The following is a 13,508-nucleotide window of genomic DNA, read 5'->3' on the forward strand; positions in this document are numbered from 1 at the left end:
GCCGCCTGACGAGGCGGAAGGACCGGGCCGGCCGCAGCGCCCCCTGCCGGCTCGGCGGCACCCGCGCGGCGGGGGGCGTGGCCTCGGCCTGAGGGGGCGGGGCATGAGCGGAGGGGGCGGGGCCGCGTCGGAAATCGCCTCCGCCGTCACCCTCTGCCCCCGGGAGCGGAGACCCCCGCGCCGGGCCCGCCGCTGCCCGCACCCCCAAAAGGGAAACTGAGGCACCGCTCCGCGCCCACCCGCCCCCGTGTCCCCTCCCGCTGTCCCCTCCCCATCCCCCCCGCCTGTTCGCCACCACCCGCCGCTCCCCCAGGCCACAGCTGGGTCACCCGTGGGGAGGGGTCCCCCCCCTCCCGCCCCCCCCCCCGGGGTGTCCACCCGGAGCCACAGACAGGACAGACAGACAGAGTGTTTGCTTTTTAATGGGGGGCACGGGGGGACGCAGCAGCGGGAACCGTCCCTGCCTGCGTCTGTCCGTCATGGGGTGGGGTGGGGGGGTCCCCGCCATCTCGGGGGGGACAGGAGTCCCCCGACCCCCCGGCGTCACCCTGGGGGGACCCGGCTTCGTCCAGGCCCCCCTGTGCCGCGACTGTCGCCTCCTCCGGTGCCGACTCGCGGCCGCCGGCACCCCTGGCCCCAGCCCGGCCGTCCTGGATGACGCTGACCTGGGCCGGCAGGGAGCCCCCGGGGGGGCTGTCCCCGGGGGGGCTGTCCTCGAGGGGACTGGTGGCACCGCCACCGCCGGGCGAGCCCCCGCCCTCGGCACCCGCAGCCGGCCCGCGCCGAAGCTCCGCCGCCTCCCCCGGGGACCCCGCGCCCCCATCCTCCGGCCTCTTCCGCGGTCGCCCGCGTCGCCGCTTCGGGGGTCCGGCGTCGCCAGCCGGCTCCGAGGGACGCTTGGTGGCCTTGGGGCGTGTCGCGTCCTGGGGGCCGGGACCCTCGCCCCCCCCCGCGCTCCGGGGGTTGGTGGGGCTCTCGGCCGCGGGGACGCCCACGCCGGGGAGCAGCACGTTGAGGACGGGGACAGCGGCTTGTTGGCTCAGCAGCCCCGCTGGCCCGTTGGCCCCCGGGGCCAGCCCCAGGGGCAGGGAGGGGGAGGCCGTGCCCACCGGCAGTGGCAGGGCCACCTTGACGGTGCCCCCCAGGGGGGCGGCCGTGATTTTGGGTGCCAAGACAGGAGGGGAGGAGCGGATGGTGGCGGGACCGGGCGCTGTGGGTCGCTCCCCCGAGGGGATGCGGGGCAGGAGCAGGGGCAGGCGGGCGACCAGGGCATTCACCTGGGGGCTGTTGGCCGTCCGGGGGGGCTCCGGGGGCTTCTTCTTCTCAGGCCGGGGCGGGCCGGGGGGCTTGGGGCCACCGTCCTTCTTGATCTGCAAGCAGAGAGGTGCTGGCAGAGGGGAGGACATCGTGGCGGAGCCAGGCTGCCTCCCCGAGCGTGCCCCCCCTGGCTGAGTGGGGGGGTCCTAACTCCCCACCCGGCCCCAGTGGGGCCTCACCTGCCCCTGGCTCCTGTCGCCGCTCTCGGAGGGGTCCAGGCCATTCTTCTTCACCGTCGCCGGGGTCCGACTCTCGCGGTGGATCTTCTCCGCGCTCTCTGCGGGCGCACAGAAGGTGACAAAGGTGGGGCACATTCCCCCCCCCCCCACCCCCCAGCTCAGCCTCACCACGGAAGGGGACCCTGTCTCCCAAACCCTCTGCGCCCCTCAGGGGTCCGAGTGAGCCCGGGGAGGGGTGAGCGGGGCCCAGGCTCCACCCCACCCACCTGAGACCACCATGGCCATGACCAGGTCTGCACGGGCCGAGCGGGAGCTGATGATGTGCTGCTGGATGAGGAACTGGGCCACCTCCACGATGTTGTTGAAGGAACGTTTGAGGATCTTCTCGGCCCAGTCGCAGGTCAGGGCGCAGGCCGCCTCCATCACCTCGCTGGTGTAGGACTGCACCAGGTCCGTCAGCTCCGACTGCTGCCGGCGGGACGAGCCATCAGCCCCGCGGCGCCGGACGGGACGTCCCGGCTGCGAGCGGGCCCGATCCGAGCGCCACGGGTCCTCGACCACCCTCGGGGAGGCTCCAGGCACAGAGCAGAACCTGCCCTGGAGAGGGAGTCCCTCCACCCCCTGCCTTCCTTAGATCTAACGAGCGAGGAGGTTCGTTAACCCGCCGGCGAAACCCGGAGGCAGGTGAGGACTTACAGTCTCCGTCACTTTGAGGTCCAGGCTGGGCAGGGGAGGCAGGCTGACCACCGTCTTCCTCCGGATCCCGCTGTAGCAGTACGTTTGCCAGGGTTAAGGAGTTTTGCTGCCACACGAACGCGGCCGTGACAGGTCACAGCTCGAAGCGGGGCGGCCACGGGGCTCAGAGCGGGCTCGTCCTGGAGGCGTGACGGCAGCCGGGCTGCCCCTTCTCGGGGCGCTCCCTCCCCGCTGTGAGCTACCCCGAGGGTACGGCAAGGACGGGGCAACTCCTCAGACAACCGAGCTGAGCCTTCAGGAGCCAAAAAAAAGGAATGGAAGCTACAAAATACCACCTCGTACACAGACTTATAAACGGGAGAAGCTGGAGAAGCAGCAGCTCCCCGGGCTGCCCCGGCCGGCCACGCACGTGCAAGGATATTTCGACTGTCCTCGGCCTCCCAGCCGTCGGGCTTTGATGTTCGGGAAGATCTCCCGGATGATCTTGCCAAAATTGGCGGCGCTCAGAGGGCGGCAGCAGAGGTTATCGCAGTATCGCCTGCGGGGAGAGCGGCAGGTTAAAGCCGTTGAGCCCTTCTCCGGACGCACCAGCCTCCCCCCGCCGACGCGGCTCGTTTCAGGAAGCCCGGGCTGGGCCGGGCCGTTCCCACACAAGCCCGGGTACTCGCCACCCGCCAGGCTGGCCCCTGCGCTCACTTGTAGGCGTCGTAGACGTCCTGCTTGGGCAGGCAGGTGTCCGTGTGCTCTTCCAGGTGGTTCCGGATCCAGTTGCACGCGTGCATGTACTCGGCCGTGCTCAGCGAGCTCAGGTCCAGGCTGCTGCTGCTCCCCCGGGAGCCCCACACAAACATTTCATCAGCAGAGAAGCGGCACAAGCGGGACAGGAGGAGGCGGAGCCGTGGCCATCTGCCCCCTGGCCCCTCACGATCTGTGTCCCCCCCCAACCCTGACAGCCCCTGCTCGCCCAGACGCGGCCCCGCTCGCTCCAGCACCCACCTCTTCTCCCCCAGGCTTGGTCCCGACGGCAGCTGGAGGTAGAGGTAGAGCTTGTCATTGTCTGAAAACTTCTGGACATCTTGCTACGGTCAAAGGGTCCACAGGGAGGGGGAGAACGGACCAGAGACAAAGAAGGGTTAAGGATCCAAAATCAGGAAGAGCTGGTGCAGGCGCCTCTCGTTACCCTCTGAACCGATGGGGCACCGAAACCAGAGCAGGCGGCGCGCGGGGGAACCGGGTAAATGGAGCCGCAGGAGCTGCCCCTCAAGGGGCCTGGACAGGGCTGGGGGGTGGGTGCTCAGGGGTTTCTCGGGGTTAATCCCCACAGCCAGATCCCGACCCGACGGGGAACGGGATCAGGCAAAACCCAGGGTCTGGTTTAGCCGGGAGAGGAGAGATGTGTCAGTGCCCGGCCCTCAGCACGACGCGCTGCGGAGGCTCTCACCAGGATGGCGTCGACTTTGCTCTGCACGGATTTGCTGCGCGGGACGGAGAGAGGAGGTGTTAGTGCCGAGGAGCGGCGTGACCCCGCAGCGCCCAGGGCATCCCTCAACCCGCCCAGCCCCCTGCCACAGCCGCTGCCCAGGGCTCCTGCAGACCCGGGGCCCTCCCAGACCCCCCACCGTGTGCCCTGGGGGACATGGGAGCACCGAGGGCCGAAGGCTGTCTGCACCCACAGCTCTCCCCACGCTCCGGGTCTCCCTGTGCACCCACAACCCCGCTGCAGAGCTGCGCCCTCGACCCTCACCCCAGGGAGAGCAGCGCGGGCGTAAAACCACATCCCAGGGGGTCGCAGCCGACCCTTCTGAGCTCCTGCGATGCCCCAAATTGATTTTGCCCCTGAACCAGGCCCGGGGCTGCGCTCTGTGCTCAGCTCCCGGGGGAGCGAGCGGGACAGGCCTGAGGCCACGCCGCGACGCTTATCCCTGGGGCTGCAAATTAATCAACCTTATTACATTAAGCCACGTTTGGTAAGGCTCAGATGAAGCGGGGGAAAGCGAGCGCCGCCCTTACGAGATGGTGCTGCGCAGCTCCTGCAGCAGCGTGCTCGACTCGGTCGTGCCGCCCCGGGAGCTGCTGGGGGACAAACTTCCCTTTTTGGCGGCGCGGGTGCTCAGCTCGTCAGCCATGGCATCTGGTTCCTGTTGGGAGGGAGAAACCAAACATTCAATTAAAAACAAAAAAAGGGAAGGTGAACCCTTCGGAGCTGTGGAGCCCCCGCGGGGCAGCCTGGGGAGCGGGACAGGGCAGAGGTGGGTGGCCGGGGGGTTCGGCGCAGTCCGGAACTCGCCCGCCCGCAGCCCCGGTCTGCCCTGGCCCGGGACGTGCCCCGGTCACGAGTCACCGAAGGTCACGGAAATGGCCCCAGCGGTCCCCAGGAGGGGGGTCTCCAGCAGCACAGACTGCGACCGGCCCCGGGTCCCCGACCCCGGGGGTGCTGGGGGGCACCGGGGAGCAGCCCCGGGCCTGCGCAGCCCGGGCCGGGCCGGAGGGGCAGGTCCCCGCAGGCCCGGGGATGCTGGGGGGGGACCATGACGGTCCCGGGGCTCCTGGCTGCAAGTCCCCAGGGGCGTGGGGACAGGAGAAGGGGGGTGATGGGGGCGGCGGGAGGGCAGGTCCCCGCGGGGACGGGGACACCGGGAAGGCAGGTCCCCGGGGGGACCGGGACAGGGACAGCGGGAGGGCAGGTCCCCGTGGGACGCGGCTGCCCGGGGCCCCGTGACAACGCAGCCCCGCCGGTGCCGACTGCCGGGGAGGGGGCGGGGGACAGGGACAAGCCGCGTCCCGGACCGGGCAGCACCGGGCCGGGCCCGCCGGGCTCTGGGGACGCCCCGGACCGGACCGCGCCCCCCCCCGCCACCTCCCGCAGCCCGGCGGGCCCGAGGCGCCGCGACCGGCACCCACCTGCGGGCGGCCACAGCCTCGGGCCGGTCCGGGCCGGTTCGGGCCCCGCCACGTGCCGCTGCCCCGCGCGCAACAGGAACCGAAAGTGCTGCGCCCCACCGGGACGCGCCCGCGGGCCCCGCCGGCCGCTTTATTTTCTGATTGGCTGCGGCGCCGCCGGTCTGCCCGGATACTGGGCTCTCCTTTAACGCGATTGGCTGCTCTGGCTTTCCTACCCGGATACAAGCGGGGTCGGTCTCCTGAGTGGCCGCGCCTGAGCTGAAGTCTGCCTAGTAACAGCCTTCTGATTGGTGGGGCGGGAGGAGGAAGCACGAGGGTAAAGGGGTCCCCGTGCGTGCGCGTGCAAGGGGTGCGTGTGCAACGGGTGTGCAAGGGGTGCGTGTGCAACGGGTGTGCAGGCGGTGTGTGCAGCGTGGGGTGCGTGTGCAACGGGTGCGTGTACAAGGGGTTCGTGTGCAAGGGGTGTGTGTGCAATGTGTGTGCATGCAGTGTGTGTGCAACAGGTGCGTGTGCAAGGTGTGTGTGTGCAAGGGGTGTGGCGCACACATTCCATCTGCACGTGCAATGCGTGTGCCCGCATGTAGCATACGGGCACGCAGCGTGCACAGTGCGTGTGCAACACGTGCACCGTGTGCGTACGCAGCGTGTTGGCACCGCGTGTGCGCTGCGTGTGCCCGCTGCGTTTACACGTGCGCCGGGGCCGTGCGGTCCCCACACCACACGTGTGTAAGCGTGTGCGGTGCGTGTGCACAGTGCGTGTGTGCACGTGTCACGCGTGTGCGCCGCGGGCGTGTGCTGGGCGTGTGTGCGGGCAGCGGGCGTGAGCCCGTGGTTGCGCCGGAGGCTCCTGCTCCCGCCGTGTAAACCCAATTTGCCTTTTTGGGGGAGAAAACGCTCCCAGCGCGGAAAAGCCGCCTGTTGGGGGGGTGTGTGTGTGTGTGTGTCGCGTCCCTTGTTTGGTCAGAAAGCAAAAAAAAGTGTTTTCTGGCTGGCGAGAACAGGTTAAAGTCACGACTGATCTGCAGGCGGCAGCTGCCGCCGGGTTTATTGAAGCGAGCGCGGGTCGCCGCAGCCCCGGCGCGGGGGGATTTTGGGGGGCGGCGGCTACAGCCAGATGTCGGAGGTGCAGTCCCCGCCGGGGTAGCGGATCTCGTGCGCCAGGCAGGGCCCGTCGGGCTCCTGCCCAAAGTCCACCAGGAAGGTGGGGTTGGCTGCCAGGCCGCCCCGCGCCGCGTCCACCTCCAGCTGCAGCATGACGGAGCCGTCCCTGCGGGGCGGCCAGAGCGGGGGGCTGGGGGAGACGGACCCCCCCGAGGCGGGGACCGGCCGCTGCCTCCCCCGAGGAGCTGCCAAGGTGGGGTCGCTGAGCTGCGGGGTCCCCCCATCGCCCGCGTTTCTGGGCTCTCACCTGACGAGGTCGGGGTAGAACTGCCTGTCCCAGGCGCTGTAGAGCGACGTGGTGACGTAGAGCCTCTTCCCGTCCAAGCTGAGCTGGATCATCTGGGGTCCCCCCGACACCCTCCTGCCCTGGGAGCGGGCGGAGGAGGGTGCTGGATGGGGGGGACGCTGCCACGTCCATCCCGGGGGATGCAGCGGAGCAGAACCGCGAGGACCCGCGCCCCAGCCCCGCTGCGGTCCCGGGGCGACGCCGAGCTCACCTGGATGACAAAGGGCTCCGGCTGGCTCTGCAGCTCCTCGTCCCCGCACACCGTCACGGGTCCTCCCCGGGTGATGCTGCCACCCAAAAAGATCTGCAAGAGCCCAAAGGTCTGGGTGGCCGAGGCGGCGAGGAGGGGCCGATCCCAGCCACCCCCCAGAGATGCAGGAAAAGCGTCGGGCCACGGCCAGGAGCCCGCTGCCGCCTCACCTGCCCCACCAGCCGGGGCCGGCGGCGGTTGGAGATGTCGTACTGGCGGACGTCACCGTGCAGCCAGTTGCTGAAGAACAGGAACCTGTCGTCCAGCGAGATGAGGATGTCGGTGATGAAGCCTTGGGGAGGGGACGACAGAGCTGCACGAACCAGCGGCAGCACCGGCAGCGCCCCCGGGAAGCCAGGGAGCCCCTCGGCACCCGCCTCTGCGGGGATGCACCCACCTGGCATGTCCGGGAGGAGCCACCCCTCCACCTTCTTGCTGGGGACTTGGATCACCTTCTCGGCCGCCCAGTCTCCTCGCTGCGGGACAGAGCACGGGGGCCGGTCGCTGCGTCTGCACGGCCACCACGTCTCTAGGGCTGTAGCTCAGCTGCTCGGGCAGCCACCGCTGGCTCTGGGACCTCAGGAAGGGCTTTGTGGGCAAAAACTTGTCTAATTTTCCAGCCAGATTAGCTGGTTTGGCGCAGGATGTTCTCTCTCCTCACCCAATTCGTCATTACGCGTAACAACAGACACCGAGAGGAATACTGCTTGGGCTGTTGTAAATCCACAGCAAAGGTACGAATAAATCTTTATGTTAAATCGTTTCAGCCTAAACTGCTGCAGGCCAGAACAAGTCCTCTGGTGAGATCAGCCCAAGCCCGCTCGTGCTCTGGGGGCAGCGGTGTGTGCGCCGGCGGGGCCCGGAGCCGGGCTGGGGGGACGGGGGGGTGCGGGAAGGGGGATGCCGCGGCTCAGCCAGCCGAGGGGGAGCACCCCCTTGTCCACGCACGCCGGGGGAGCGCGTACCTCGGTCTTGTAGAAGTGGTGGATGGCGCTGCTGATGGTGCAGCCCACGTAGCCCTCGGCGGCGGCGGGGTTGTGCAGGAAGCGGATCTCCAGGGGGGCCGCGTCCTCGCCCACGTCGATGGCCTGGACGTAGGTGTGAGTGGTCCAGTCCCACACGTTGAGGCGGCGTCCGTAGCGCCCTGGGAGGGGGGAGAAGGAGGGCGCAGAGGGGATGCTGCGGGCGCAGGGTCTCAAGGAGAAGGGCTACGGGCTGGGGTGCATCCTCAGCCCCTGTAGCTCCCCGCAGAGACAGTCCCTGGTCTCAGAAGAGGGTTGGCGTTTGGCCTTCCTGCTGTCCTGCTCAGCATCTCTCTCCTGGAGCATTTAAACAACGGTTTTCTCACCTTTCTTCAGGTCGTTCGGGTCAAACCCGTATCCCAGGCATTTTGGGATGCCCCACTCAGTGCTGATCAGGACGTTATGGCGCGGCTGGTACCAGAAGTCATAACCCATCGGGGGCATCTTGTCCCCCTTCTCCCAGTTCCCCTTGATCTCGAAGGTCTCTCCGTCCAGCAGAATAAAGCCGCCTGATGGAAAACCACACCGGTAGGGAGGAAATCATCCAGATTAACAGTTTACGTGTTATAAAACAAGCAGCGACAGACAGATCAGCCCGCTGCAGACCCGGCTGCTGGACTGGGAGACCTGGATGGAGCCTCCGGGACAGCTCTGGGCGTGGGGACTGTTCCTCCTGTCCCCGCGCCCTCTCCCCGGGGGACGGGGGTACCTTTCCCATTGCCGGCCGGGTCTCCCAGGGCGCTGATCATGATTTCCCCGCTGCCCAGGCAGTGGGAGGTGTGGGGGTGGCCCAGGTTGCACTTCCAGAAGACGTCCTCTGCATCGACAACCTGCCGGGAGTTCACAGGCACCGTCACGGCCCCTGTGCGAGGGGGGTGCTTGCTGCGGCGCTGAGCGCAGGCTCACCAGCCCGGTGTTGCCCCGTGGGGTGGCCGGGCAGCTCCTGCCTGACCTCAAGATGGGAATTTCTGTGCAGCCAGAGCGCGTGAGCTGGGGCCGAGTGTGCACAGTCCTGCGTCCCCAGGCGTGCCGGCACACGGGGTGGCTGCTGCGGTCGCCACGAGGAGCTGGCTGCCAGCCACCGGCCAGGCCCTCGCACACCCAGGCTTGGGGCAAAGCGCACACAGATGCCTGCGGGTCCCTGCGGGACACGTGCTGCAGGCGAGACACGGAGCGTAACCCCGACGGACAGTGCTGCGCCTGGCACCCGGCGTGCCCACGTCCCTCCCGCGCGGGGCTAGAGGGAGAACTCAGTATCTGCACATCAGCAGGAGAGCAACCGCCGTCCGCAGCCTTCCCGTACTGTCATCCAGACATCAGGGTCCCGCCAAGCTCTCGAGCTCACCCCAAAGCCTCCTGGCCAAGCTGTCACCACAGCCAGAAGCCGCCATCCCAGTCCTGTAGCCTCCACCGTGCGCTGGCGCCGCCCTCGGGTACCTTGAACAGCCTGGGAGCTCGCAGGTCCGTCCCCACGTCCACCACGTAGATGCGGGAGGAGATGAAGCTGGGGAGGATCAGGCGGTTCCGCTTCTTGGTGGCATCCCCGAAGCAGCTGCTGCAGGCGTTCCACCCCGAGTGGTGCAGCTCGTCCCCCACGTTGGGCATGGGCAGGCGGTGGATAACCTGCGGGGTCCCGGCCCTGCTCAGACGGGTCTTTGCCGGGCGCAGGAGCAGGCGGGGGAGCTGGGCGCAGCGCGGAGCCCACCGCAGGGTCGGGGTGCCCCAGGCAAAGCCTCACCCCACAGAGGGGAGCAATGGCACCCGGGGGATCCCAAGGACGGGGCAGGAAGTGGGTTGGACACGCCGGGTAAGCACGGGAAGGCTCAGAGTCATGGGGAGAACCAGACAGGCATCAGCCGTCAGTACTGAGCCAGCAGCTTTGGGGAGCACGAAGGGCAAGCACCCAGCTGGTTCCCGGGTCAGTTTAGTACCAATAGAAAGCGTTTGGAACCTGGCAATAGTGCGGAGATTCGGGGTTGACATCCACAGTGGCCAGAAAGTCGGGTTTCTTTCTCCCTGTGTTCCTGTAGATGCAGGGCACGTACACAATCTCCTCCCGGGGACCTGCCAAGAGAGAAACGTTGCGTGAGCATCAGCAGAAACCGCCTCTGACAATAAACACCTGGCAGGAGTCTGTGGTCAGCCTGGACCCCCCTCCCGGGGAGCTGGTGTGTTCCCTGTACGGACGAGGCAGTTGGATCTCCACCTCCCTGCCCTACCAGAGGCACCGGGCCAGGCTCTGTCTGGAGGGGGCTGCCTGCAGGGTTCGGGCTTACTCAGATCCCTTGGCCTGGGAAGGGACCCCTGGACCTCAGAGTCCCTGTGGAAGCCCACGGCTTTGGGATCACCCCAGGCCTGCGAGGACACCCCAGCCCTTCCCCAACCCTACCAGTCTCGCGAATCAAACCACATCGTGTCTCGTTTCCATCACATCTACACAGCAGAAGCCGTAAAACCACCTGAGAAGCGCTCGTCAGACTGACGCCCAAGGCAGAAACCCCTGCGCAGTCCCTCAGTCCTGCCGAGCAGGGAACATCTACCGTGACGCAGGAGGTGCCCGTCTGCCGGGCATCCTGCGGGGAAAGGGAGAAGGGCTCTGCCCCAGGGCTGTCCTCGCAGGACACGTCTGCCGCGCTCCCTTGCTGCTCCCCACGGCACGGGCGAGCAGCTTTGCTGGGAAATGGCTTCGCTGCGGGGCAGCGCTCAGCCCTCGGGAGCATTCAGACCCCACGGGGTGAGCTTAGCGCTGCGGAGGTGGAGCTCGCTCTCGGCTGTGTCAGGATAAAGTACTGCCAAAGCGAGGGCTAGTGGGGAAGAACTGGTTTAGGAAATGCTGAGGAAGAGGGAATGGTGGAAAACAGGCACGGAGAGGTGATTTGGGACCTTTGGATCTGATCCAAACCAGGTAACAGCTGGCTTGGCAACACAGGCCCTGTGTGAAGCTCCACAGAGCGGTGCCTGTGCAGTCCTGGGCGTGAGCGCAGCTGCCAGAGCTCGAGGGGTCCCGTCCCCGCACCGCAGCGGCACCAAAGCCGGGGAGGGAACGCGGCCACAGAGCTCGTGCACCTCCCGAGGCCTCCGAGGGCCCCCGAGCAGCTCCCCAGCCCCTGCTCCGGAGCCCGACGTCTGCGTGGACGAGCAATTCGGGTGCCAGAGCTGCTCGGCACTGCTGAAGCAACCAGATAGTTCCCGAGGGAACGTGCCAGAGTAGCAGAGCCGACGGGATTTGTGCTATTCCCTATTAATTTCAATCACTGCCCAGCCCTGCCAGCACGCAGGGGTGTGTTGAAGACTCATCTCTTCATTGTTTTCTTGGTTCAAAGCTGTTTCAGGGAGAGGAATCGGGGATCATGAGCAAGCTCCAGAGCTCTCTAAGGTTTCAAGGATGCGTGTGCTAAGCCCTAGAGAAGAGGATTAAGGGAGGGATGGCCAGAGATGATGCATTCACCAGGCTCCCCACATCAGAGCACGGGTGTCGTGGCAGTGCAGCGAGCAGGATTCTCAGGCAAAGCCCCTGAGGCTGGTTTTTATACAAGGAGGTTTTGTCACGTTGTGATCCCACCATCAGGAGCGGAGTGCAAAGAAAAACCAGCGTGGTCCCCTCTCCCTCCCCGGGTTTAGCTCCAGCCTTGGCAATACAACTGCCTCTGAGAAACCCAACAATCCCGTTTGGTTTTGCAGCAGGAAGCCACAGGTGACTGCGCTGCTGGCTGTGACCCACCCCAAACCACCATAAAACCTGAAAAGGTTTGTTCTGACACCAAGCTGTCATTATGCAATTGATGTTTGGCCTCAGGACAGGCCAGAAGCGAAACCATCGCTTCCCTAACGCTTGCTGGGAGCCTCCTCGGATAATGGAGTTAATTGATAACGCCCTCTTGAAAGCATTGCTCTAATCTTCACCTAAATCACAGGCAGCGCAGGGCTTTTCCCTCCCGCGCTGGGTTGCAGACTTGCCTTTCATCGCATCCAGAGGCGAGGCGAAGCCAGGACCACACGCTCCACACTTTTCTGCGTTGAGAAGAACAGAAACAAACAGAAATTAGACGACAGCGAATTCTTTTAATCCCTTTTTGCAAAGGAACCGCTCGCTGGAGCGGCTGCGCACACTCCCACTCCGTGGCAATGCCCGAGGTGAACCAGGTTGCCCACGTGCATCCAAGTGACCCCCAGAAAGGTTTGGGGCCCAAAAAAGCCAGCGGTGTGTTCCTAGCGCAGACAGGGACACGGCTCAGAGCCGCGTCTCTCCACTGTGCCTCCCCGCGTGGGGGAGAGGAAGGGGCCATGCCAGGCTCGCGTGGCCTCGGGGAGACGCCGAGAGCTCTGCGCTTCTTCTGCGAGGAGGAGGAGGAGTGGAGGCAGCATGGCCGGGCTGCTGCACCAGGGCTGAGGGAGGGGAGAGGATCCTCCTGGGAGCTGAGCGGGGAGGGAGCATCCCCTCGCTGCGGGGTGAGGAGGGGGATGAGCCCAGGCCCAGGCTCAGCTCTGTGGCTCCTCCCGACCCTCTCTGGGGTGGCTGCGCTTTGCTGCGCCTCGGTTTGGGCTTTGGGGACGTTAATGCAAAACTTTCGCACAGAAAACCCCGTTTCCACCCGGGATGTCCAGTCTGGAGGCGTCAGGCTCCTCGCCAGCCCCCAGCATCACCCCGGGAGTCCCCATCACGCTGCCGCGGGTCTCTGGGGCACTTTGACCCCTGCCAGGCGTTCTGCAAAGGACTTTCATAAAAACTGCTGAGAAAGTTGTCCGTAACGCAGTTGTAAAACAGCTTGTTAGGAAACAACCACCACCACCAAAAGGAGACCCCTTCCCCCTGTTTACGCTGGCGAGCCTGAGGAGAGGGAGGAAACCCCCGGCTGAACCAGACGACTTGGCTTTGCTGCGTCAGCTGCTTCTTTGGTTTTGTTCTTACTTGTTTTATCACTCGTGTCCCTGCTCCCCCAGGGAAACGCTCCCACCCGAAGCACTGAGGAACCCCCTCCAGCTTGCTTCTCCCTTCTCCTTGTACCCCTCCTGCAAAAACAGCCCCTCCAAGGCCAGCCTTTGCGCCGAGGGCTCCCTGCCGTGGTGCAGCTCGCCCCAGCCTGCGCAAGCTGCGGATGAATAACTGAGAGAATAGTCGGGTGGCTTTTAATCATCAGCCTACCGAAATGTTTCCTGGCACTTCCAGCAGCTTGAGACAATAAACCTGGCCAGAGAGAACACCACGTTCATCCCTAGGTTTTTTTTTCTGTTTTCTGGGTGTCTGAGTAACAAAACCACAAGCCCCAGCTCCCAGGGAGTTTAGGAGGACCCCGGCGCAGCGCCCACGGCCAGAGGCACCGAGCCCCCAGCAGTCCCGAGCCTTCTCCTCAGCAGAGAGATCTCTTACCTGTGCTGGAGGCCGGGTTGGATCTCACCTGCTGACGAGCAGCGGGAGGAGATGATGCCGCCTGCATTCTGCCTGCCAGGAGCAAGTCAAGAGGGAAGATGCAGCTCTGCGGGGGTTCAGCTATATAGGGCGCGGGATGGGGAGAAGGAGGGTTTGGAAGAAGGATGCCAAGGGGAGGATCCACATGCGTCGGGCTGTGGGAGGTACCGGGGCAGCCTTTAGCGTCTCACAGCGCTGGAAACGTGCAGGGAAGCGACTCCAGCACTACCAGAACCTTCCCCCCTCCCACAGGGGTAGGGGCCGGGGCTGTTTGTGCGCTGCACAGCAC

General features: G+C 66.1%; 2 protein-coding genes across 3 annotated transcripts; both read right to left on the reverse strand.

Annotated features, from left to right (window-relative positions):
* Positions 1-406: 406 nt before the first annotated feature.
* Positions 407-5,205, reverse strand: RFX5 (regulatory factor X5). Of its 2 annotated transcripts, none has more exons than XM_074853385.1 (10): positions 5,094-5,205; positions 4,203-4,330; positions 3,634-3,667; positions 3,189-3,271; positions 2,889-3,014; positions 2,614-2,730; positions 2,193-2,274; positions 1,763-1,961; positions 1,497-1,594; positions 407-1,370 (listed from the first exon to the last, which is right to left on the reverse strand). In XM_074853385.1, the coding sequence occupies exons 2-10, from the start codon at positions 4,316-4,318 to the stop codon at positions 420-422; spliced, it is 1,806 nt and encodes a 601-aa protein (XP_074709486.1). In that variant the 5' UTR covers positions 4,319-4,330; positions 5,094-5,205; the 3' UTR covers positions 407-419. The 2 variants fall into 2 exon arrangements, with proteins under 2 accessions (XP_074709486.1, XP_074709485.1); XM_074853384.1 differs by having other exon boundaries at positions 1,763-1,964.
* Positions 5,206-6,108: 903 nt separating this feature from the next.
* LOC141936274 (methanethiol oxidase-like) lies at positions 6,109-13,394 on the reverse strand. The gene is made up of 13 exons (XM_074853122.1): positions 13,388-13,394; positions 13,181-13,252; positions 11,770-11,823; positions 9,764-9,876; positions 9,250-9,435; positions 8,522-8,642; positions 8,139-8,321; positions 7,756-7,934; positions 7,188-7,266; positions 6,961-7,082; positions 6,752-6,844; positions 6,502-6,620; positions 6,109-6,360 (listed from the first exon to the last, which is right to left on the reverse strand). The coding sequence occupies exons 2-13, from the start codon at positions 13,245-13,247 to the stop codon at positions 6,198-6,200; spliced, it is 1,479 nt and encodes a 492-aa protein (XP_074709223.1). The 5' UTR covers positions 13,248-13,252; positions 13,388-13,394; the 3' UTR covers positions 6,109-6,197.
* Positions 13,395-13,508: the final 114 nt, after the last annotated feature.

Source organism: Strix uralensis, chromosome 32 (assembly GCF_047716275.1).
Source record: "Strix uralensis isolate ZFMK-TIS-50842 chromosome 32, bStrUra1, whole genome shotgun sequence".
NCBI lineage: Eukaryota > Metazoa > Chordata > Aves > Strigiformes > Strigidae > Strix > Strix uralensis.